Source organism: Tenrec ecaudatus, chromosome 12 (assembly GCF_050624435.1).
Source record: "Tenrec ecaudatus isolate mTenEca1 chromosome 12, mTenEca1.hap1, whole genome shotgun sequence".
Lineage (NCBI taxonomy): Eukaryota > Metazoa > Chordata > Mammalia > Afrosoricida > Tenrecidae > Tenrec > Tenrec ecaudatus.
In genome coordinates, this window is record NC_134541.1 from 45,253,465 (window position 1) to 45,279,810 (window position 26,346).

At 41.6% G+C, this 26,346-nt stretch overlaps 1 protein-coding gene and 1 pseudogene across 1 annotated transcript in view; both read left to right on the plus strand.

Annotated features, from left to right (window-relative positions):
• Positions 1 to 26,346, plus strand: part of SPTLC3 (serine palmitoyltransferase long chain base subunit 3) — a 159,714-nt gene that overhangs the window by 108,896 nt on the left and 24,472 nt on the right. The window contains exon 9 of the mRNA XM_075527836.1: positions 3,076 to 3,202. Within this exon, the coding sequence (XP_075383951.1) occupies positions 3,076 to 3,202 (127 nt within the window). The remainder of the gene's footprint in view (positions 1 to 3,075; positions 3,203 to 26,346) is intronic.
• LOC142422201 (small ribosomal subunit protein uS15m pseudogene) lies at positions 14,896 to 15,762 on the plus strand (annotated as a pseudogene).

Here is a 26,346-nt window from a genome sequence, read left to right on the forward strand (position 1 = left end):
CTGTTAATTACATAATGTATCAACCATGTAATAGACACTTTTCTGATGTGTAATGCCTTTAACCTTCATAATGACTGTAATACTGGTATCACTATAATCTCAAGTGAAGTAAGATGCAGAGGTTCAGTCGTTTTTTCAAGGTTACACAGTAGAGTCATAGCTTGAGCCTACGCAAGCAGACACACAGCATGTGCTGATATCCCTAAGTCACACCTCTCAAGGAGACGGCTCCTTGTCTCTAAGGTACCAGCTTTCCCCTTTACTTCCAATTGACTCCTCCATTCCTTGTCCCTAAGGCACCATTCTTTTTCCTAATTTACCACCTGATTACGCATTCTCCTTTCTTCCCATCCATCCATCCATCGCTGCCAATTCTATAAGACCACATCAGTTCCTTGAACCATCTATTTTCTGATATTTATCCATGTAAACTTTCATCATACCGACACAGCAGCCTCTACTCTCCTACCTAGTTCGTCCAGCACCTGCAGTGAGACATTCATTCTCAACATAAAATAACAATCCCTGATGCTGCTCACAGAGAAGCACTGAAGCGCTTCTAGAAAATGGCCATGTCTCTCTTTGAGCTTCCCCTGAGTTTCCCAGCAGGAACTTCCTGAATACTTTGTCACCATATAATAGCTAAAATCAGGACATTTGTCCTACACATACTCTTCAAATTTGTTGAAAGCTCAATCAACAGTTTTTATGAGATTCTGTAAATGGAGAATGCACAGAGATTCCTCCAGTTATATCAGTAGAGAATGAATGTTAGGGTCTCGCCAGCCATCATTTTCTCTCCCGCACGCCTCTTGGATGCACAGTCACAAACATAGCCTATGTAAGTCATCTTGATCTTCGTGCTTGCTGGGAGAAAAGATGACAGGCCAGGAGCAATGGGGTGAAAGGAGAAAGGGAGGGAGGGGTGGTCAAAGAAAACCTATATTTAGAAATGAAGATAAAGAAAATATTTAGAATAGAGAACTTGAAATAAAAATAAAGAAGGAAAGGAGAGGAGGAATAGGATAGAAGGAAAGGAAAGAGCAAAAAATAAAAGGGGGGAGAGGTTGGGTTGGGGGGAGGGATGGTGAAAGGTGAAAGGAAGAGGGAGCAAGAGAAGGTGCACTCGTTCTGAACGCATTCCGTTGGTCAATGACTGCTTCCTCCCGAAGGTCAGGAATGGAGGGATTTTATCATGCATCTCACCTTTACCCAAAGGTGCCTGTGAGGGAGGCAACATCCCTCCCTGGAGGTGAACACTGAATCATGACAGAATTTGAGAACCACATCCCCAGAGAGATGGAAAAGTAGGGGCAGGATGAAGTCTCAAGAGGTTGCTAGAAATGGATGTTCTCAGATGGCAATGAATACTACATAGAATGAAGGAGGAGAGCAGGGAGTGGACTTGCCTAAAGCAGAGAATCCCTCTCTTCTATTTCCTGAGAGCTCCTCCCAGATCACCTCCATGTGGAAATTATTAGGAAAGATAACCAAGGAGGAGTCTAAACTCTCTCAGTCCTCAACAACAACAACAAAAGTGGTTGGTTCATTACAGATCCCACTACTAATGCAGAGAACTGTCATCAACCCATTAGCTTGTGTGCAGGGCACCCAGAGGGCCCAGCTTATGTGCCAGTGCAGGTCAAGGGTCTATGGGTGGCCTGAGCTGGCCCAGATGCCAGCCGTGAGACCCTCCTCAATTATCAGGAAGTTTGCGTTAGCCCTCAGGAGTCAAGAATGCAGGTGAAGAATTGTTCCTACCACAAAAGGCCAGTGTTATGCAGTGGAACATCATGCCAACTCGTAGGGCACAAAAGTTCCAATCATTCTCAGTTACCCAAAGCATAAACCCCGAACTCCCGAACTTTGTCTTTATCTAGTCCTCATATATTCTGACTAATTTTACAGTACCTCCACTTAGGAGGCTGTCCTCCAAGCATGCTATATCCATGAGCTCTGTCTGTTTCACAGGCCCCTTCATAACTTAGTGTCTAAAACCATCACCATTTAGTTAGTTCACGATTCTGCACATTTGCATTTTCAATTGGGCATATGGGCATGTCCTTTGGCCAAAGCCGAGTTTGCCCTTGAATCACCATCAGTTGCTGGGTGAGCTGGTAACTGACTGGCCTAGGTTGGGAAGGCTCCTCTCGACTCCACCTAGCTCTCATCCTGCAGCAGACTAGCTAGGGCTTATTCACGTGGCCCTGGGAAAGCACTCAAGGCCTTGAGGTCTAGGCTCACAACTAGTGCACCGTCATTTCTGCCACATTGTGTTGGTCAGAGCAAGTCAGCCTGAATTCATCCTCCTTCTAATCGACAACCAACAAGCCAACCGACAGCCACCGAGTTGACCTAACTCATAGTGACCCTTTCTGTAGCTGAAACGGAGCAAAGGTACAAAGGAAAAGAGAATTACAGCCATGTCTTGCAAGCAATCTATAATATGTCGTCTGGTTTTCTGCTTCCTGCATTTTCCTTCAGGTTCTCCCTTCTCCCAACTCCCTATCCACACCATCAAGTTTCTTCTCTTCTTTACCGTCATTCCTCAAGACTTCGACAATGTCATTGCTTCGCGGGAGCCTTCTCTGACCAATCAGACTAGGACCATGTTAACCCCGAAACCTTGTTGCACATACTAGTGTGCATGTGTCTTCCCTATCATTCCATCACTTCTCTATAGAGACAGTCTTGTACAGCGTTTTTAGTATCAAGAGTCACACCATACACTCGTTGGCTACATCTGAATGTTAAGTCAGAGTTCACACAAAGTAGATGCACAAAAAGTATGTAAGTAATTGTTTCTCCTGACATATCTGATTTTGTCTTAGATTTAAACTCGAAACCTTCAGAGTAACCCTTTTGCATAGCTTCTCAGTTACTGTGACTGACTTTTGCAATAAAATGATAAAAAAATAGTTCAGAGATTCTCAGTGAATGTCAGAATTTATTTATCTTTTGATAAGCTAGAATTTAATGGAGGTTTTGTTTTACTACAAAGAGGGAGAAGATGTGATTCTCATTGACAAGAATAAGACTGATATACCTTTGTTTGGATTTCCCACTTTATTTAAGGAGCTTGTGGATTATTTACGAGTTAACTCACACAGTGCTGCTTATGCCACATCCATGAGTCCCCCGATATCAGAGCAAATCATCAGATCAATTAAATTTATCATGGGAACAGATGGATCCACAGAAGGTAAGAGTTTCCGCGGTAATCACTAGCTCCCACACTCCTTTTCCTGGCCACTCTCTGTCTCTCTGTGTCTTGCCGATCTCGCATCCTGTTCAAGACAGCTCTTGTTGTATATAACCCAGTGGATACATCAAACCATGTGCTAACTGTACTAGAGGGAGAGTCCTCCTCAAAGAAACTATTGTTAAAGCAAAGACAGCCTGAATTTACTCAATGCTATCGGCGAATTTGGCTAGTATTGTGGGCTGGAATAAAATAAAGCATGGTGTGCATTTGCCTGTGTTTGATTGGGTAGTCAGAATTAGTCCTCTAAAACCATACTAGTTGATTTAATATTTTATTCTTATACTTTTTATTCTTTTTCATCCAGATATTGAGAAATGTAAATCCACTGCTGGTCATTTGAGAATGCACAATCATTTTGTTCACTGAGGCACCATAAGGCAGGCTATGTTGTCCATCCCAAACAAACTGAATCTTGTTTCTAATAACGGATTCATCAGTAAATACCTCTTGCAACTCTGTTTCTACTTTTTAGATAAAGTAGAGCTGCCGCTCTGTGTCCCAACAGTGGTGAAAATAGTAATGAATAAGGTAGTTCTTACGTGAGTCAAGCTAATAAACACATTTATAGAAGTAACAAATTATCTAACCTGTGAATTGGTCATGGTGCTGTATAATCCACCCCCACCCTAAGGCTGACTTCCAGCCCTTCCTGCCTACTCTTTCAATAGAAGGAGGTGGAGACCCAAGATTTTATTTTTACTTTAAGTAAGAGCATTTTATCCACATACAAGTTTTATTCGAAGCCTACTCCCTCAACGCAGGGCTTAGCTAGGAAAGTGGTGTCTCCCATTCACCCCATATGGGTAGGCTTTAAGGCAGTGGTTCTCAACCTTCCTAATGCCGCGACCCTTTCATAGAGTTCCGCATGTTGGGGCGACCTCCAACCACAACATTATTTTTGTTGCTGCTTCATAACTGTAATCTTGCTACTGTTACAAATTGGGGGACCCTTGCGAAAGGGTCATTTGACCACCAAAGGGGTCCCGACCCACAAGTTGAGAACTGCTACTTTAAGGTCTCTCATCTGAGATCTCGTGTTCCCTACAATGCTAGATTAAAAACCTCTAGGATAAATCTTTCCTTTTTTACTAAATCAGGAAACAGGCATGCAAGGTGACGTTTTCCCATCATCTAAAATGCACTGGTGGATTGATTGATCTCCAAAAGCTTTCTAGGTTTGTCTGTCGTGGTTCAGGATTCATGTCCAATTTTATGCCCTGTATAAAAAAGGAAAGAAGAATCTAGTCTTGGTGGCAGCGTAGTGCAATGGTTAAGGTCATCGATTCTGAGGCCATCTTCCAGAGTTTCACTATTCTCCTTAAAGCTATCAGAATTTGTCACCTGATATTCACAAGATGATCTATGCCATTTGGATGCTGTGTGAACACGACATCGTCATCTGATCCTGTGGTTCCTGAAGCACCCTGAACAAGCTCTGTGCCTTTGCAGTGATGATCCATTTGCTGAGAGGGGTTTGCTTGTCGGGTTGTTCATCAGTCGGTGTGATTAACATGTCTCTGTGGCTGATACAGTTCCCTCTCTCGTTTCCATGAGTCTGTGGCTTTCAGTGGAGTCGCTCCTTTAACAGCTTCAAGGATGGTTTGTTTGTTTGTTTGTTGTTTTTGAGATTCACAGTGATGGACAAGTACAACATGGCTAGGCCTCAAGCTGTAGCATTCATATTATTTTCTGCCTTCCTGTTATTTAAAAAGCTTTTGTTTAACTTCCAAACAGAAGCTTTCTCTTTTGCCTCTTGCTGTTGCTAGAACTCGCGCCGTGCATGGAAACTGATATGTTCTAAAAAGAGCTGGTGCTACCACATTCAAAAGATACACGATACATAGAGTGGATGCTACTGCCTATGGAGTGAAGTATGAGTTCTTGTGGGGTAAAATGTTTCAATAGCAAGTGTAGTACACATATAAGCTAGCATCGTACGTGTTATTATGACTATCACGATATATGTATGATCGGTTATATGTGTGTACTTTGTGGACAAGAGATGTGCTTGCTGTGTGAAAGTAGCTGCTTTATCCTATGCCCCCAGTGGAGTTTCTGAACTCGAGTACAGCCTTCTGGAATCACAGATGGCTGAATAGATGGTAGCTGGTGCACCCCTGTACTGGCTAGTCTTATGTAAGTCACACACCCCTTCAATCTTAAACAAGTCTCTTACCTTCTCCGTGTTCAGTTCTCCTGGCTGGAAACTGAGTTAAATAGTATTATGAAAATTAAGTAAATTCATCAATTAAAAAAAATTTTTTTAATTGTACCTAGAAACCAGATAGCCCCTGGGTTACAAAAAGATGCTTTACTAAGTGTGTTTTTAAGTCAAATTTATAGACAGGTCGGCACAGGTGCATATGGTTCTTAGGTAGCCTCACTTTATTTAAAAGCTGTCCATCCAGCACATTAACATATGTTAAAGAATTTGTTGTGAGTAGAGGTTAGTTCAGTGATTTCACAGTGAGGGCAAATTTGCATACTGTAAAAAGACAACGAAAAGTCTGTACACGGGATGTTTATATCGCAAGGATTTACTGCATACTGAACATTAAGTGTGCTTGGATTATGCGTGTTTAAAGACACACACTCGATTTAAAGATACAACAGTGATCTTTGGGTGGGTGTCGATTGTCAATGTTTTTTGTTGGGGAACATTTTCTTCATTCTCTCTTTCGCCCTGTCGATTTAAATCACTGCTCTGTTGCTTCTTCTGTTCCCCAACGTTGCTGATATGCTTCGATTTGTCATTCTAGGGGAAAACCATGCAAGTGCATGTAGAGAAGGGCTGCGTGTGCAGTGTGTTATTTTTAGAATGCAGGCGCTCCAGTGAGGAAGATAGGGCAACTGCTTTTCAAAGGCCTGAATAAAATGATAGAAAAGACAATTGACAGAGTCATTAGCCAACTTTCAGGTCCATAGTTCCGGCACCTCTTTTGAAGAATCCAAAGGCGCGCAGTGGGTTGTTGAGATGACCTCCTGCGTGACTGTGCCTGCTTTAAAGTGACAAGGACAGATTGGAAAGGCTACAATAGCTCACCCATTTCTGCCTACGCACACTTGCTTTCCGGTAAAGCTGCCCGAAGCTCAGAGATGCAATGCGGTCATGTGAGAGAGCTGCCTTACGGGGTTCGAACGAGAGGAGCCCAGCTCTGAGCCATCATCCTGCGCCCACTGACTGCAACGGAGATAGGAGCCTTTGGAGGCTTTCCTTCCAGTTGAGACTGGGGAGCAGTTGGCCAGATCTGTTCCGTGGTGGATGTCTTCCCTTGACGCTGCGATGCAAAGCTTCAGAGGAAGGCAGGCTACAAGGAAAAGGCTCTTTTCATGTCAAGGTTGGAAGATGAAGTAGCAGTACTAGTGAAGGGATGGGTTTATGCACAAACGACGACCTTCCCTCGGTTAGCCAGGAGGCTCACAGAGTTCAAGCTCATGGGCTGCGAGGTGCCGCTGCTCATGCTTTCCATATGCACCAAGGCCCTTTTCATCTCCTGCCTGCCAGCTCCACGCAGCGCGGCAAGCCCAAAGTAGAGATTTGATTTCTCAATCCTTGTGAATGTTGGGTGGTCCTTCCTAGCCAAACCAATACTGTAAGACCCCGAAGGCCAAGAAATGTGTCTTGAATTAATTTGGCATTCCCACGAGTGTCAAACTCAGTGCCCAACTTAATAAATATGTCATGACTCAACTTCCATCCCACCAACCTACTATATTTCAAGTCAGTATTTATGCTGCACAAGCTTGGAGGGAAGTTTATGTCATAGAACTTGGAACTGGGCATCAGTTACACACCAATTTTGGCAAGGCAAAGGACTTCTCAGCTATTAGGGTCTCTCCGTGATTGGTATCACTTTTGAGAAGGTCCCAAATGATTGTTGCTCGGTCATTTTCTTCATCTAGACATGACACACAACCACAAGAAGATGAGCCCCAACCCACACAATCAAATGCCTTCCCTAAAGAAAGCATTGGCAACAGATTCCATGTGACTTTTTTGCTGAAGTCCTTGATGCACATTTCCCTATCAATCTGTCAACCTCCTCTTTGAACTCTCAAATGAGGCCATGCGTTTCCACCTTTTCACCAGCTCCGGCAAACCTTCCTTTTTACAAAGAAAACAAAGGTGAAGTCAAGTAAGCGGTTAAGGCTAGGTGCTCAGGAGCCAGCCTGGGGGCCCGGGGGGACAATCCACCGCTGAGTCCTATGACTTCTTCTTCTAACCTAAGTTAAGCTTAATTACTTCTACACAAACTGGAGTTGTAAGAAGGGTTAAAGTGTGTGTGTGTGTGTGTGTGTGTGTGTGTGTGTGTGTGTGTGTGTGTGAAAGAGAGAGGCAGATGGCTTAAAAATTCATGGAAACTCCTTTATATTTTAATTGATCAATTTGTCCACAAAATTGTGGAAGCCCATGGGTATGTGTTTGCGTGACTTGGCAAAATGCTTGCTAGTTTTGTTGGGGTTATGTGCCATCCAGTTGGCAATGACTAATGATATTGACTTTGTGCTTAACAAGGAAACGAGACCCGGCCTTGCCATCTTCATGACTGTTGGTATGTTTGAGTCAATTTTTGTGGCTATTATATCAACCCATCTCACTGAATATTTTCCTCATTTTCAATGGCCATTGACCAAATAGCAGTTGACCTTTCCTGATATGTCAAAACAAAAATGAAATGTCACCCTCCCCACTTCTACAGAACATTATGAACCCCCTAAAGGTTACCATTCAATAGCACCTACTAACAGCATTATGTTTAACTCCTTGCTTTTTTTACACCTCCAACTTATTAAACCATTTATCCACCATGAAGCTATCTCTTCTCTCAGACTTGATACCCGACACTACCAGGAAATCCTGTAGCACTTCCTTTCCTACACACACACACACACATGGGGGTTGGTTAAAAAGTCCATAGAAAATTGGACAATGGAATATTTCCACAAACATTTTGAGAACCCCCTGCATATTGACATTCTTATCAGATCTCCCATCACTACCACCACTTCCTTCAACTTCCACTTGGATGACTAGAACACATCCTGCTCCCCTTTCTCTCCATTTATGTTCTTGAGTTTTTATAACTTATTCTCCACAGCAACTAAAACTGTCTCTGAAAAAAATTTAATTCGGACAATGTCATGCCTGCGCTCTTGAGTTTTCCATCACCTTCTCATTTTACTCCAAAGAGATCTCAAACTCTCTTTCAGGACTTCTCCTGATGTGGTCCTTCATATTTTCTGTCAGTCCCTTTTGCAGCTCACTTTAGACAGTTGACCTCTTTGCTTTTTGTAAAATATACAGCACAGATGCTGAAGAAGGGTCTTTGCACTTAGTCTCTAGCACTGAGCTATACCTGCAGGGTCCCCTGGCTCACACAAACTCAGCCTTTTTAGGGAGTCTCACTATTCTCACTAGCATATCTTCCTTGTCCCTTATTCACCTCATCTTGCTAAGTTTTCTTCATAACATTAAGACAAACTGATAAAATTATAAATGTATCATCTTATCCTTTATCTACCCTCACAAAAATCAGAGAGACTTTGAGAGAACAAGTATTTTGTACATTTAAATCATTACATCAAGAACAATGCCCAGCACACAGGGAAATAGAGGAAAGAACTAGGAGGCAAAGGGTATTTATAGAGGTCTAAATATAGTCATGTACATATGTAAATATATTTATATATAAGGATAGGGAAATCGATCAATGTATGTATATTTACATGTTAAGTGCCAAGGTAGCAGACAGACATTGAGCCTCTACTCAAGTGCTCCCTCAGTGCAAAAACACTTTGTTTTAATAACCTTGCATTCCATGATGCCCACCTTCCTGACATTATCACTGAAGACAAAGTGGGTGCATAGCAAATTTGGTGAAGAAAGCTGATGGTGCCCAGCTATCAAAAGATACAGTATCTGGGGTCTTAAAAACTTGAAGATAAACAAGCGACCATCTAGGCGAGAAGCAACAAAGTCCACATGGAAGCTGCTCACCAGCCTGTGTGATCACGAGGTTTCCATAGGATCAGGCATTAAAGACCCAGAACAACAACAACAACAAATCATATCATTGTGAATGAGGGGGGGTGCAATGTGGTGACCAAAACCCATCTGTAGACAAATGGACATCCCCTTACAGAAGGGTCACAGGAAGAGACGAGCCAGTCAGGGTGCAGTATAACACTAATGAAACACAGCTTTCCTCTAGTCCTTTAATACTTCCTCCTCCAACTACCATGACCCCAATTCTACTTTACAAATCCAGATAGACCAGAGCATATACATGGGTACAGATAAGAGCTTGCAACACAGAGAATTAAGGACAGATGAACCTCTGAGGACCAGTAATGAGAGTAGTGATACCAAGAGAGGAAAGGGAAGGTGGGGGGAGAAAAGGGGAACTGATCACAATTATCTACATAGAACCCCCTCCCTGAAGAGTTGAAGACAGAAAAGTAGGTGAAGGGAGACGTTGGACAGTGTAAGACATGAAAAAATAATAAAATAAATTTAAATTATAGAGGATTTGTGAGCAAGGGAAGGTGGAGGGGAAGTGGGGAGGGAAAGGAGAAGCTGATGCCAAGGGCTCAAGTAGAAACAAAGTGCTTTGAGGTGTTTCTCATAATCTCATCCTCTCGTCTATTTACTTTTCCTTTGGCACAAGTACCCTCATTTACAGTGGTTCCTTCATATAAAAGGTGGTCTTCAAATATGAATTGGCCACAGAATCGCCTACCCAGAGTTTCTGATTCAAAAATGATAAGTTCTCAGGCTATGCTGACAATTCTGGTCCAGTTTGAAAACCACACTAGGAAACTCACAGGTCTATAATGACCTTGAAGCTATTCTATCCCTCCCATAATGCACAAATAGAGTATAGTTTTCTTCTGGATAGAGATCGTCGTTTTCATATCCCCAGTGCCTGGCACATTACCGGCCTTCAATCTAAATTTCCCACTTGCATTGATAAGGAATGAGTTAAGGTGCTGGTTGTGTATTTGTTGCCAACCGGAGTGCTGACAAATATCTGTTTAGCATTATCTTTTCATTAAAAATTGAGCACAGTCTCTGAATATTTGATGTCAGCCACCTGAGCAATAGGACTTGATCATTTTCCTTAGAATTCTTGCCTGTGTTCATGTCTAGTGTTGCTCATAACATTTAGAGTAAAACCTACAATGGCTAGAAACAGTGTAAGGTAGAAACCAGCTAGAGAAAAAGACTCAAATATGTTTTCACTAATAGCAAGTGATAAAAAGTGGTAAGTTGCACCCGATCAAAGGTGGGAAAACTTGTGAGATTCAGAAATACCAGTTATCACAGATTTCAAAGCACATGGTAATTAGAATACCATTGATACCAAAAATTGTCGTCCACCTGTCCCTCATCGTCATTTTCTGTTTTTGTACAATTTTATCCACTTCTTGAGACCACTGTCATGCATCAACTCAATCCACTCCATTAAAGCAACTATCTCACTTGTTCTTCCACAACACCTCTGAATATCTTGATATCCAGGAATTGCATGGGCCCTAAAAGCAGGTTCTCCATTAAACCTGTGCTTTCATATAACTTTTTGAAGTATGTAAAGTAATTAAAACTCATTTTGACATTAAAAATCATATCTCCTGATGTGATAGTAGGTACCTGACACAAAAACTACCATGTGCTTGGCAGTTTGGAACGTCTTGACAGCTTTCTAGGAGCTGTGACACTGGAAACAATATCACAAATGCTTCAAATACAAGCGGGGTGGCCTAAGGTGAACAGATTTCAGTGGAGCAGCAAACTCAGAATAAACTCCCAAGAAGTATTGCCTATCATTCCTGAGGGATTTGCCACTAAAAAAAAGCCCTGTGAACAGCTGCAGAGCACTGGCAAGTGCAACTCTGGTAGATGGCCCACCAGATGGAAGAGAGTAAAATATGGCTGAAGAAGAGCTGCCTCTTGACAGTAGAGTCAACCACCATGGTGTTCATGGAAGAAAGCTTTTGAAAAGTTCATTTGCTGATGGCATGACGAAAAACAGAAGAAATGGCTTCAAGCATCTTTTAATCATCAGAACATGCTATGAATGAAGTATGAATATAGGAATATGGAAGTCATTAAAATGAAATGGAACAAAAAAGATCAATATCGTATGAATTAGTGAATTGAAGTGGATTGATATTGACCACTTTGAATTGGACAACCCCATGGTTTTCTATACTATGAATGACAAATACAAGAGGAACGATGTCACATTCATTGTCAAAAAGGACATTTCACAATCTATCTTGAAGTACAATAGTGTCGGTGAAACAATAATTTATACACAATGAAATCCCGTTAATACAACTATTACCAAAATTTAGGCATTAGCCACTAAAGCTAATGATGAAGAAATTGAAGAATTCCAACTTCTCCAGTTTGAAATTGATTAAGCATACAATCAAGATCCACTGATAATTACTGGCAATTGGAATGCAAAACTTGGAAACAAAGAGGAAGGAACCATATTTGGAAAATATGGCCTAGGAATAGGAATGCAAATGATCACATGATAAAATTTTACAAGGCCAATGACTACTTGATTATAAATACGTTTTTCAACCACACAAATGGTGGTTATGCGTGGACTTCGCCTCTGCTCTGCGACACCTGTAAATGTGTTGTTAGCAGAGGAGCCAGAGCTTTGGGCCTTCAGGAAATGCATGTGCCCCAGGAATCAAATTGACTCCACCTGTGAGAATAAACAATGGAGAGCCTAATAGATGCAGTCAAAATGTGCCAGGGACTAGCTGTTGAACAAGTCATCAATTGCTCATATAGAAGTTCTGTTGAACATGAAGAAAATTACCTCAATTTTCTTTAAGTGTAGGGGGAAAATCCTATCAGAGAATGTAAACCCAAATTTTGATGAATTTCGATAAGAAGGTCAAGCACTGGAAAATGCGAAACTGAGTTTGCAACTTAAAGCTTAATTCCGTTGGCCGTTGCACTCTGACAAGGAATTATTCTGCAAATGAGGCTTCCTTCGCCCTTTAGAAATTGAAAAATGGTAGCTGCTCATGTTCTGCGGAGGAAATATGAAAAAGAAGTGTTCACAAACAGAGTGCCTCCTTTCATCAGTTCATTCTGAGTTTTCATTCTTTGGATCACTTGAGGTACAGTCAGAGCATCCCAACTGTGGTAAGCATGTGACCCATGCTTAAGCGTTCTGCCTAAACATGCAGGGGCTGCCTTGGGAATGGCTAGTGACTGGGACTCTTCATCTAATTGGATTACTCCTCTCTTCCTTGGAGCGTGGATCACTAGGGCACAGTTCTCTATTCCGGAATGTAAGGTGATTTTTTAAAAATCCACCTTAAGTACATTACACTACCCCCATTAAGAGCAGCATTGCCTATCTAACATTGGAATGGAGTGTTCTTCCTCTGCACAGACAAACCCCTGCTTCTCTTCACTGAGAAGCTCCATGGACTACACAGCACTCTTCAGTTTATATTTTAAAAAGCAACCAGCAAAAGAAAAGGAACATATATTCTGCTAAAGAAATTCATATCTATTTAAAATAAATTAAAAACAAAAGTGAACTAGCCAGCACACATTTTAGTGCTTTAAATGTTAGATTTGTTTCTGGGTATAGTTGACCTGCTGATTAAAAAAAAAAGACACCAATTTTTCCCTATGGGCTCTCATTTTTTGTGATAGAGAACATATGCCATACACCACTCTTCAGGATATTTTAATATAGTATTAGCTAGCTTGAGATACAGCGAAGTCATGCCGCCTTTATTTAAAGTAGTTTGCATTGTACAAGATATTTAGGTCATGTTATACTCCAGATGGTGCTTTTGATTTAAAGATCTATATGAACAGAACAAATTACATGAACTTGGAATTTTATTGCGAACTGAATAGCAGACAATTCCAATTTGTTATCTTAAAAGGGGCCTAGAAATAAGAGTTACTGTTCAAAAAAAAAGGGCCTCGATGGCATAGTGGGTTTTGTGTTGGACTGCGAACCAAAAGTTCAGCTGTTCAAGCCCACCCGCTCCTCTGAAGGGAAAGAGGAGACTTTCTGTTCCCATAAAGATTTACAGCCTCAGAAACCCACAGGAGAAGGTCCACTCTGTCCTACAGGGTCATCCTGAGGTGTGATCAGCTGACTAGTCACGGCTGGTACAATAAAAAGAGATGCAATTAGTCTGAAGCCCAAAATGAGTATGTCTGAGTTCAAACTGCTTTGATTAATATTAACAACAGGCTGAATACATATGACAAAAGGATGCAACACTGAAGTGCATTTCCTGATTTAAAGTTACACTGTATCCTGTTGTTTGTGCAAATGACCTACTGGGCCATGGACACGTTCTAAAGGAGCATAGTTAAATGTTCTGTAGTTTCCATTCTTCCAATGTTTATCCAATGTTTATTACACGATGTAATGCCTGGGTATAGTCAATAGAACACAGTTAAACATCTTCCCGGCATTCTCTCCGTCCCTCTAATTCCAGCGCATAGCATCAGTGATAGCTCATGCTCCTTATCCTTTTCTGAATCTAGCTTCAATGTCTACTAGTCCTTTGCCAAGGTACTTTGCAACCATATTTGTATTATCGTCAGCTGGTGATATTAATGATACTGTTCGATCGTTTCCACATTTTCTTAGATCACCTTTCTTTGGAATTAACACAAATAGGAATCTCTTCTAATTGTTTGTAGGCAGCAATCTTAGAAATATCTTACATAGATAAGTAAGCATTTGCTGCATTGGATCTATTTATTGAAGCATCTCAATTTGTATTCCATCAATTCCTGGTAATTTCACCAATACCCTCAATACAGTATGGACTTCTTCCTTCGATGCCATGCGTTCTTGATCATATTGGCTCTTGAAATGGGTATACATTTACCGATTCTTTTTGGTACAGTGACTTTTAAAAATAATTTATTCCCTCCATATTATTTTGCTTTTTTTCCCTGTATCATTCAATCCTTTTCCATGAAATCCTTCTTTATTTCAGCTTGACCTTTGAAAGTTGTCTTCAGTTCCTTCATCTTAAGAAATGGCAAACGTATCCTTAACGTTTGATTTTCTAACTCCTGATCCTTTCACATGTCTTTAAAATACTTCACTTTGCCTTCTAGAGCCACTCTTTAGAACTTTTCTGTGAAGCAGTTTTATTTCATCTTTCATTCTTTGCATTCTTGCTACTCTACATGAAGAGACTGTTTCAGAGATCTTTCTGACATCCGTCTTAGGTGTCTTTCAACCTGAGCTGCTCATATTCTAAGCTATATCAGAGAATGCTCCTCCGTGTTTCTTATGTTTTCATGGATCGAATTTCTTAGAACTAGGTGGCCAGGGCCTCCTTCGTAGCCTCTTCTTAGTCTGGAAACTCCACCGAGACCTGTCCACCATCGAAGACCTCGCTGATGTCAGAGCTTCCAGAATCTCAGCAACAGGTAGCCACTACCAACTAAGAGAAGAGTGCTAATACCGAGGTGGTGATTTATCAAGTGAGTAAAATAAACTGGGAAATTCAGGCCAATTCTACCCAAATAGCTAAACCAACATGGCGGTGCCCATGTACCCCCGGCAGCAGCCATGGCTCAGGCCCTGTCAGGGTCATAAGTCAGCATGCTGGAGGCAGCGTGTGGGCCACTGGGTGTGATTCAGACCCGTGCAGTGATCCAGATCCCAGTTCTTAGGGTGTCAGAGGGAGGGAGGGCTAGACTTCCCTTTGCCCAGTGGAGCCTGCCGCCTCGAGGTCACCTCCTCCAGGCTGTCCGCCGAAAGCAGTCACCGTCCAGTCAAGTCAAGATTACCTACCACCTTCCACATTGCTCAGAGATTACCAGAACATCCCTGCAGGTAAGAAGCTTGCTGATGTTGTGAGAAGACTGATGTATTTGGAAATGGCTAACAAGAAGGAGAAATTAAATTCAAGCAAGAGTTGTTGGTGAACAAGGTCGTGGCATACCCGGAGGACACCATCTCCCTGGAGGCTCATAGTGTCACCCTGACGGTCAAGATCGGCAATTATGATGAGCACATGGGGAAGCATTGAAAGGACAAAGCCCACCAGTGCTATCTGCTCATGGGCATGGACCAGAGGAAGAAAGTGCTCAAAAGCCTCCCCCAAACCAATTGGGTCATCTTTAAGAAGACGTGGCAGGAGCTGGGCATTGAGTACACCTCCCCTGCCCGCTACTACAGGAAGTCCACCACTGCTGGGTGGCCAAGAGGGTGCTGTGCCTGTGGGGTTTCCAGGGGTCTCAAACACCAAAGAAGCAGAAAAGGGCCTTAAAAGCTGCAGCCCGGATAGAAGACCCGAGGGGTCCAGAGGGTCCTGCTGAAGCCAGACCAGAGGCACTCAGAAAAATCAATAAATTCTGTTCTCCTGGGTCATTGGGTGTGGGGAGGGGGGGAGATTCTACTCAAATAGCAGATGGAAATAATGGGGATTTTCTTTTAATGTCTTCCTATGATTGCTTATGGAGATAGCTTCCAAGCCTCCCACTTGTACTTGGCCATCTTATGCAAGGTCATCCGTGGGAATTGGACATCAGCTGATCCTCTTTGCTGGTTGAGTGTCTTTCTACAGGCATAAATTGATTCTTAAATATTTAAAATGGCATTTTCCACTCTCCCTCCTGCTCCTTTACCATTTTAATGATAATTTTCACTTACGGTCTTTCCCAATCAAAAAACGTCATACTTGGCAACAAGTAATGACGGGTTCAGACACTAAAATTCTAGTGGAAAAACTGAGGTTTCTCTTTACAGCATATGACCAGGTAGAGAGACATTAGTATTTTGAATTCTTTAAAGATTCTGTAGTGTCCTTCTTTAAACATTCTGTAATAATTAAAGTAAATTTGTTTCTGTGACACAAAAACCTCAATTTATTAATGGTTTAGCTCAATAAAAATTTAATTTTGCTCATATAATGTCTAGTATGGGTACGGCCATTGGGTAAGATATTCTTAACCAAGAGGCCAGACTCTTTCCATCTTATATTGTCTCCAATTTCAATATATGTCTTCTGAGTAGTTTACTGCCAGAATACTAAAGAACATGGATTTCATGGGTAAAGTTTTCATGGTATATGCCTGAAAAACTCAATCCCACTGCTATTGATCTGATTCTGACTCATAACAATACAATGTAGGGTTTCTGACACTGTAAATCTTAAGGGAGAAGGCACAATTTATATTTTCCCACATTCATTGGTCAAATTCAATTTTGACCTTGACTGGCCAAAAAGGAATCTGTAAATGACTTTAACTCATTATATGCCTAGGAAGAAGAAACGGGATTAGTGAAAGGCCTGGCTAATCTTTGTCATAGTTCTTAACTTTTGTCCCAGATATTAATTCTTCAAACTTTCTGAAACACATGTGTTGTAGGAATGGCATATACTTTTGACCTTTTCCCATATCGACTCTTGACTTGAAATAGAATAAAAGTAGTATTGTTAGAATAAAATTTAAATCTAAACAACTGAATGAAGATCTCTTTTCCTTCTATGGGGATTCTAAAGGCTACTAGTCAGGCTTTTACTGTAACCATGTCTGCCTTCTTGTTCACAAGGCAGATAGCAGGTATTGATGTCATTATAATTACTGTTTTACTAAATTGCCGAATATTATACACTTTAAGAAAGCAATAAGGGCGCTTTCATACAATGCTTCCCCAGAACAAAGTTAAATGATATGACACTGGAATGGCTCAGGGAGTCAAATCAGAACAGGGAAGGAATAATACTATTGGAAATCATAACACACTTCCAGACATCCTGGATAGCGTGACATACTTATAGGAGGGACATTATAAGTCAGAAAATAGGGTCAGTATCAAACATTGAAAATTATAATTCAAACACATGGACATTTTTGGCTATTCTTAGATCTGTCTGGGACAAAGTACAGCTAGAATACGCCTCAGAATTTAGGATAGTGAAATCTCATATTTTTTTGACGTCGTCAGGAGACACCAGTGCCTTAAAAAGGCTATCATGCTGAATAGAAGACAAGGTCAGCTCAAAAGAGAAGGCTCCTCAATGATCCGGACTGGCACAGCGATCCAAACAATCAGCACAGACGTAATAAGGACAGAGTGTTCTGTTGTTGCACCTAGGGCCGCTCCACAACAGAGCGGACTCAATGGCACCTAAAAACACCAGATTAATTGGATGGTCTTGTTCTGAGTCGCACCCTTCTTTAGGGACAGTAGAGTAAAAGGTCTCTAACTTGTCTGTCAGCTTGTTGCACGGTGGTGGCTTGTGTTGCTATGACACTGGAAGCTATTTCAAATGCTCGCAGGATCACCTAAAGGGAACAGATTTCAGCAGAACGTCCAGACTCGGAACAGATTAAGAAAAGGCTGTCCACACGTGAGGAATCAGCTCCTGAAAATCTTTGAAACCCTCACAAAAAGAAGCAGAACATCGTCAGAGACTGTCACGGTAAGTACAGCACAGAAGGAGGCTGTACACTTGGACTTCTCCAGACAGAATGCACAGAAACCACGCTGACTGTATCTGTGGGAAGAGACAATGGAGAAGATCAATATTAGCAGCTAAAGGAGGCCAAGGCCTGACTGTGAAACAGAATGTCAATTACTCATATGTACGTTCAATTCAAAGCTGAAAACACTTAATACAGGTCCATGATAACCTGACTATGCCTTTGAGTTTTCCCTACATGCATTTGAGGAAATCTCCAGAAGAGATTTGACACATTAACCATTAATGGCAAAGTATCTAATGAGCTGTGGAATGACGTCAAGAATACCATACATGAAGAAAGCAAAAGATCATTAAAAGGCAGACAAGAAAAATCAAAGTGCATGTCAGAAGACACTCTGAAACTTGCTTTTAATCATAGAGTAGTTAAGACACATGGAGGAAATTAAATCAAAGAGCTGAACAGAAATTGTCAAAGAGCAGCTCCAGAAGACATCAAATGTTATAATAAAATATAAAAACACCTATTGTTAGAAAACCAAAATGGAAGAACACACTCAGCATATCTTAAACTGAAAATACTCAAGAAAAACTTCAAGCCTTGAAGTTGAAATGTTGAGATTATATGAGCAAAATATTGACTGCCGTAAGTAGCACCAAAGAAGATGGAAAGAATAGAGAGTCACTGTACCAAAGAGAACTAGTCAACATCCACCCATTTTAAGAGGTAGCCTAGGAGTGAGACTCAAAGGTGCCGAAGGAAGAAGTTCAAGCTGAGCTGAAATTATCAGCCCAAAGCAAGGCTCCAGGAATTGATGGAATATCAATTGAAATGTTTCAACAAGCTGGTGAGGAAATGGAAGCGCTTCCTTGTCTATCCCAGGAGATTTATAAGCAGCTACTTCCAACTGACTGGCAGAGATCTGTACTTGTACCCATTCCACAGAAACGTGACCCAACAGGATGCTCAATTTGTAGAACAATTGCATTAATAACACATGCACGTAAACATTTACTGAAGATCATCCAACAATGGTTGCAGCCGTACATTGACAGGGAGCTTCCAGAGGTTCACACAAGAGTCAGAAGAGGATCCGGAACAAGGTATAGCATTACTGAAGTTTCGTGGATCTTGACTGGAAGCAGAGAATACGAGAAAGATGTTAACTCATGTTGTATTCACTATGCTAAGGTGTTCTACTGTGTGGACCATAACAAACTATAGGTAGCCTTGAGAAAGATGGAAATTCCAGAGTACTAGAGTGTGCTCATGAGGAACCTGCAAATGGATCAACAGACAGCTGTGCAAACAGAACAAGTTCCGACTGCATGGTTTAAAATTCGAAAGTATGGATCGGTGTTGAGTCCTTTCACCTTTCTTACTCAATGCCAGGGTTCTCCGAATTGTCAGGAAAAGGCCATGCCCACACAGAGGCCTCATGGGTTCTATCTTGATTGACAGGTCAGACTCCACCCTTTCACTAGTAATCCTCTCAAATTAGCACCAGATTATGTAACTACCACAGGCCTAAGGGATGCCTGACCCAAGCCGTGATATTTTCAATCAGCTCATATGCATGAGCAAATAATCAGAGAATCCAGATTATATGAGAAAGAATGTAACAGCAAGATTAGAGGAAAACTTATTAACATCCTGAGATAATACAGATGATACAACCTTGCTTGCTGAAAGTGAGGAGGATTTGAAGCACTTGCTGATGAAGATCAAGGGTTTCAACCTTCCATGTGGATTACAACTCAATATACAGAAGATCCAAATCTTCAAGGGTGTACCATTAGGTAACATCATAATAGATGAATGGAGAAAAGGTTAAAGTTGTCGAGGACTTTGTCTTGCTTGAGTCCACGATGAGTGTCCGTGGAAGCAGCAGTCAAGATGCCAAGTGGCGCATTGCATTAGATCATTATATAAATTTCATGATGAAAACCTCTTTAAAGTGGTTAAATGCAAGGTTGTTGCCTTGAGGTCTGTGTTAGACTGGGTAGACTAGAGCAACAAATTCATAGAGAATACACATGTGTATAAGGGAGAGTTTTATATAAAGGGTCATTGTACATTTAGAAAGCATCGCAACCCAGTTCAAAACAAGTCCATAAGTCCAATATTAGCCCATATGTTGAATACCAATCTATAAAGTCATCTTCAGATTCACAGAACTTCAGACTCACTATGATACTGAATGCAGGAAGATCATAGACCAGTGGGTTAGAAGTCTTCTGGATCCGGTGGCATTGTAAGCATCTCAGCACTGGCAGGGTTCTCTATGTGGCTTCTCCAGGTCCAAGGGTTCTTGCTCCATCTGGGTAGGTCCATGTGGCTTCTCCTCAGGGACATTCTACCTCCAAGGAGGAAATGCCAGAGTTCCCAGAATTCTCAGGAGAAGGCCATACCCACACAGAGGTCTCATTGGTTATATCTTGATTGGCAGGCCAGACTCCACCCCTTCACTAGCAATCCTCTCAAATTGGCACCAGATCATATAACTACCACAGGTCTAAGGTATGCATGGCCCAAGCCATGATATTTTCCACCACCTCGTATGCATGTGGAAGTTGGGCATTGAATAAGGAAAACCAAAAAAGAATCAATTAATTTGCATTATGTGTCTGATAACGAATATTAAAAGTATCATGGACTGCCAAAAGAACAAACGAATCTGTCTTGGAAGAAGTAGGGGTGAGTACTTCACAGAGGGAAGCATAGCAAGACTTTATCTCATGTGCCGTGGACATCCTAGCAGGAGACACCAGTCTCCAGAGAAGGATATCATGCTTGGAAACGTTGGGCAGTGAAAGAGAGGCAGCCCTTCAACAAAACGGCTGCATTGATGGGCTCAGTTGTGAGATGGCACAGGACCTGGCAGTGTTTCATTGGGTTGTACATTAGGTTACTATGGGTCAACTCAAAGGCGCCTAACAACAACAACAAAAATAGGTTTGAACAAAAATATTGACCCTGTTGTTCACCACATCATAGCCCTGCTCTCAACTAATACAGGAGCCATACACGCACACACAAAAGAAGATTCTGAGTCCAGATAGAGAATTAACACTGGAAAGAAGACTTCTATCAAGGTTAAGGCAACATGAAAATATGAGCCTCTTCAACATCGTTTTAAGCATTTTGGAAGCAATGAAATAATTACTTCGGTGGTTATGTCTACCTAGATGGGAAAATTCATTCTGGGACATGACTATTATTTTGTTCTGTTTGTTATAGGAATTGAGTAAAATTGGTGTCTTTTAAGTAACTTCATTAATGTGTGACCCTGCATGATGTTTTAAATGTGCCTTCTTGAGAGTGAGTGTGAGAGAGTGGACAAATGAGTAGGAGTGACGATGTACTGCATCCTCACAGGAAAACACAGCTGCACCTCACTGCAGTGTCCTTTTCGCATTGACTGCTCATCCTGATCATGACATCAGCAGGTGAAGCATTGTCCCTTGCTTTAACCCGATGTGGGCTTAGAGAAAGTGGCTCGCGAGCCTTCCAGCTGTGACCTTGGACCTTCCTTCTGTTTCTTGGACTAGGACACGCTTTAAAAGTGGGAGTGACTACACGGGAAGATTTAGGGCTTTCAGGGAGAGAAGAAAGGAAACCACTGGTGACAGCAATTAGTGTTCAAGAGAGGAATTTTCCCACTTTTCCTATGATTTATATTTGACACGAGATGCATCCGCAAACTCCTTTCCTGAAATGTGTTTTCATAAACACATGCCCTTTGGGGCTGTGAAGTACATCTCGCTGTCTGGATCACAGCAGAGACACCGCTGCTGCTCTCCCTGAGATTTCATCTTCACTCGGAATTCTAGGTCTTCTTTGAAAAAGAGACACAGGGTATCAATCAGGGGCAAAGAAAACATGATGATTGGACACTTCAAAAGGTCAGCTCATGTTTCTCAACATCTATTTAAGCAGAGAATTCAGGGAAGACAAAACTAGTCTCCTGTAATCATTCTCTCTTCAAACCCAGCCATGCCGTGTCCTTATCTCTCTCCCTCGGTAGCCCCTCAGTGAATGCAAGGGGAGCTTATAGAGAACCACCTAATGCATCCTCAGAAGGGCCCCAGTGTTAAAGGAGCTTGGCGTTGATGAAGGAGGTGCTAGCTCAGGATTTCTAAGAATATTTGTTACTTGGTCATCAGTTGGAAATGCAGAGAGGCGGAGAGGGGGACAGAGGGCCTGGGGTTGTGTTTTCCAAATGGTTTCAGGCCACTGGCACTTCAGCAATAGCTAATGCGAAACATATGGCTAGTGCTAAGCCCTGCTGATTTTCAACTGAGAGCCTGCCTCCATCCATGATTAATCACCTGTACTGGGGGTACAGAAATCCTGTTTGTACCTAAAGTTGGGGTGCCAAGCAAAGAGGCATCATCTCTGGTGTTGCTGCGTACATACATGTGGAACTTGGGTTTTTTGCAATAAACACAAAATTAGCTAACTAGCTGAACTCTAGTTAGGAGAAAGTAGCCAGATTGTAAAGAAATGGCTAGCCGAGTGGTCAATACCTTTCTTTTGCTTCATTTGTTTCACCTTAGGAGTTAACCAAGGAGGAAGTTTCATGGACGCTTAGTAAATTTATTTGTCAACTTAAAAAATGCCCCAACCAAGAATGTAAAGAGAATATGTGTAACTTTAGTAGTCTTTAGGGCAAAAACATAGTGTGGCACTTTCTTCCACCTGACCTACAACAACATCGCTGGTTACTAGGTGAGTCCCACAGGAGCTTCCACTTCATACTTATTTTCCTTCTGTGAGTAGACTCTGAGACGTGGATGGTAATGAACCATGTATGCATCCACATTCGATCAGTACAACTGAAGAAGGCAAGAGCAAAAAAAATTCCATCTTCAGAATTTTCAAGTGTGAAGGAAACAAATTTTCCATACTGGTGTTTTTAAAGCATTGATTTTTTTCCCCAGCATATATTAATTTTCAGATATGTAGCAAAGACATCAAATGCAGTGGATACCATTCTCAGGTACACTTTTAATTGGAGAAGTTTGTTTGTTAAGAAAACCAACTACCTCAAAGACCACAGCTAGAGAGAATTATGATAGATGAATTTGTGTCTCAATTATCCCAGCATGGGTATTTGGCTAGAAAATATGTACTAATGTTTTATTTATGCATAAAAAATTCCACAAACCTAGTGGCTTAAAACAACACTCATTTGTTATCACACAGTTTCCTTGGGCCAGGAGTCTGGTCACAGGATGAGCTCTGTTTAAGTTCTTCCAAGGCTAAAATCAAAATGGCCCTCAGCTGCATTCGCATTTGGTACTTCTAAACCTCTTCCAAGCTCATGTGGTGGTGGGAAATTCCTTTCTTTGGGGTGGTAGGATGGAGGTCCCCATTTTCTTGTTGTCGCTCAGCTCCTAAAGGCCATCCACATTCTTTGCCACGTGGTATGTTCCATTTCCCAAGCCAGGTACATACAACCTCCCTCCTGACAAGTTGCTATTTCTCTTGGAGTCTGTTCTTCTGGAAAAGCCCGTGTAGGATTAGGTCAGTCTTAACCACTGATCAATATCCCTAAAGACTTCAACCTTTTGTAAAATAGAAATCCCTATGGAGTGAGAGCCCCAGACACCCTTTACTGCTATTCCAGCCATGGGGATGAAAAGTATTCCGATGAACTTGACTCTGAGGGGTAGGAAAGGATAGGCAGGCCTGTCCAGGCACCAAGAGCACTAAAGAGCAGAGAGAGGTAGCCAGCTGTGTCTGTTGCATCACAAGGTTCCACTCTGAGAGATCAATATGAAATTAGTCAAGTCGTTAGTTCAAACTAATGGTTCTCAATAGTTTTTTTGGTTTTTGTTGCTATCTACTCAATATCCACTCATTGAGACCCCGTGTGTACATAGGAAACTGTTCCATAGGGTTTTCAAGACAGACATTGTGGAACAGACCACCAGTGCTTCTGGGAGAGTTTGAACCACCAAACTTTCTGCTGAGAGTCAAGCAAATAATCATTTATAGTCTTGTATTTGGGGTCTTAACTCTTTTCCGATGCACATGGAAATCCATTCTGAAAGATCCTCATGTAGGGCTTACCATGTTCCAGATACTCTTTAGTCGCTTAAATTTTAACCCTCTAACACCAGAGTGTTATTATTATCATCATGGTCCCATTTTTCAAGTGAAGAACTGGAATCAGAAATAAATGAAGTGTCTTCAGACAGACAATAGGAAATTGGCAGGTCTTTAAAGACTGGATTTTTAGGTGTCGTGGGAACAGGTGAGTAGGGAGCAAGGGGGTGAACTGGGTATTCCACTGGCTGAGCCCAACATCAATTTTCCCCACATCTGTCTTCCCAAAGTTCCTGCAAGGCACCTCCCCAGAAAATACTTCAAAAACTGAAAGTAAAATTTACAAGGTGTGCTTTTGTGAGGTTTCTTGATCGCTGCTGTGCTGTGCTTTGTTTCTCAGCACCCTTCCACGTAACGCCATGAACCCTGTCCATCGCCTAGGACCTATACTCTGGCACCGACTTTGCCTTCTTGCCACAAATAGAAAGAGATGCTGCTAACACTTCCCCAGTGTACATGTTTGTTACCACTCTACCCTTCTACCGTGACTTACCAGTTCTACTTCGCGCGTACCCATCCATGCAAAATAGACAGCGAGCTTCATCTCCCTAGAGCCTCTAGGATAGTTTACTCATCTGCTCACCATTCTGCTATGACTCCCCATTTCTCACCAACACCTATTAGAGTGGCTTATGGCTTCGAGTGAGGTGACCTCCCCATTTTCCTTGATATTGATACAAATGTTTAAAGCAAGTAAATTACAGGCCCTGCCACAAGTCCTTTCTAAGCACACATCCATAACCAGGCCCTGCCACAAGTCCTTTCTAAGCACACATCCATAACGTATGAGCTTACCCCCTCAGCGTCTTTGTTCCAACATGTCAGAGTATTTCTGGGCTTCTGTGTTGGAACAGTCAATTTCTACCTTCTATTCAGTTAAGGTGGTGCAATCAGGTAAGCACTGCCTCGCCAACCACAGCTGAAACTTGCCAGCCAGACATCGGGAGAAAACGAAGAGCCGTCTGCTGCTATAAGAACTCACAGGCTCAGAACCTTTATCTAGGGTCACTGTGAGGCAGAGTTGACCCAGTGACACCGGGTTCCGTTTGGTTTGCTTCTTATAAGGGTTATCTTCTTTGCATCTACAAAGCATTTTAATGTGCTGAGTAAACTCAAGTTGATCTTTCATGGAATACAACAGCCACCTGCTCGTAGCAAGTACTAAATAAACAGATGCTTAATTAAACACCTTCCCCCAGCATCCTAGTAAATATAGCAGCTATTATTACTGTATCCATTTCACACACGAGCGCACTGAGATTCAGAAATGAACATTGACTTATTGATCGTCATAGACGGTGGGTAGAAGAAACCTAACACAAAGACAGATACTTTACCTTGATGCTAAAGTACTTTGAGACTCAATTGCCCTCAAGATCAGTCTTCTGTTTTTGTAGGATCAACAATGAAAATAATCTATGTAGTAGAGAAAAGATTATTTTTATTATTTAATTCATTTTAAAAATAATTCCACCAACATACAATTCACATAGCATACATTTCAGGAGTTCCATCATAGCCATAAGAGTTGTGTAACCATCATCAGAATCAATTCCAGGGCACTTCTTCTTCCTTGTGTGCATTGTTGTTAGCTCTCCATTTGCTGCCACATCCTCTCCCATGTCCCTTCAAGTCTATTGATGCAGTTATTGTCTCTATAGGTTTACCTCATCTGGGTTTCATATACAGAAATTCATACAATATCAAGAGAGAATACAAAAATGGCACAATGGAAAAAATCTCAATAGAAACTAAAACAGAAAATATTAAAAACTGGAGCAATTAATTATACATTGGATCAAGATCAATGCCAAGGTGTCACATTTTGACCTACCTGCAATTGCAGTCATCTACCCTGCAATGTACTTTATCTGGTAACAAAACTTTCCCCATCTCTGGTCCATCACCAGAGGGCATTCACTAGAGTGGATGAACCCACACAGGAGACCCTGAAAATGGGTTGTGAGCCTCCACTGTCACCCGCAGCCTCTGCCAACTGGTGTTCAGAAGGTAAGTTCAAATACTGTTCCTTCCTCCAGGTTTGCACTATATTATCTATAGTTCTTGGATCACGCATACTGGGGTGCATCTGTGTGCATTTAGCTGACACTTCATTTACGTGGAGACTTGTTTTAAGACAAGCCATTAAGACCCCAGACACTATTCTTTCTTCACATCCTTCTTCGCATCTGCTTCCTTCAACACATTTGCTATAGTTCCCATATCTTCAGTGATAACTTCATGGGGATCGATATTGAGCAAGGCCATGTCATAAGATCTAATTGTTCTTAGATTGGGGCTACAATTAAGTGTGGGTTCAAAAATCCACTCATATGTCTATGGTCTATATATGTCCCTGGTTCACTTTGAAGACATCATCATGATTTTGTGGAAGAACATCACAAATGATCCCCATGGGGTATTTGGTAGTTCCATTAATATTGCCAATAATTTAACCACTGGTATAGAATTTGAAACATTGTCTAGAAAACATAGTATATATGTG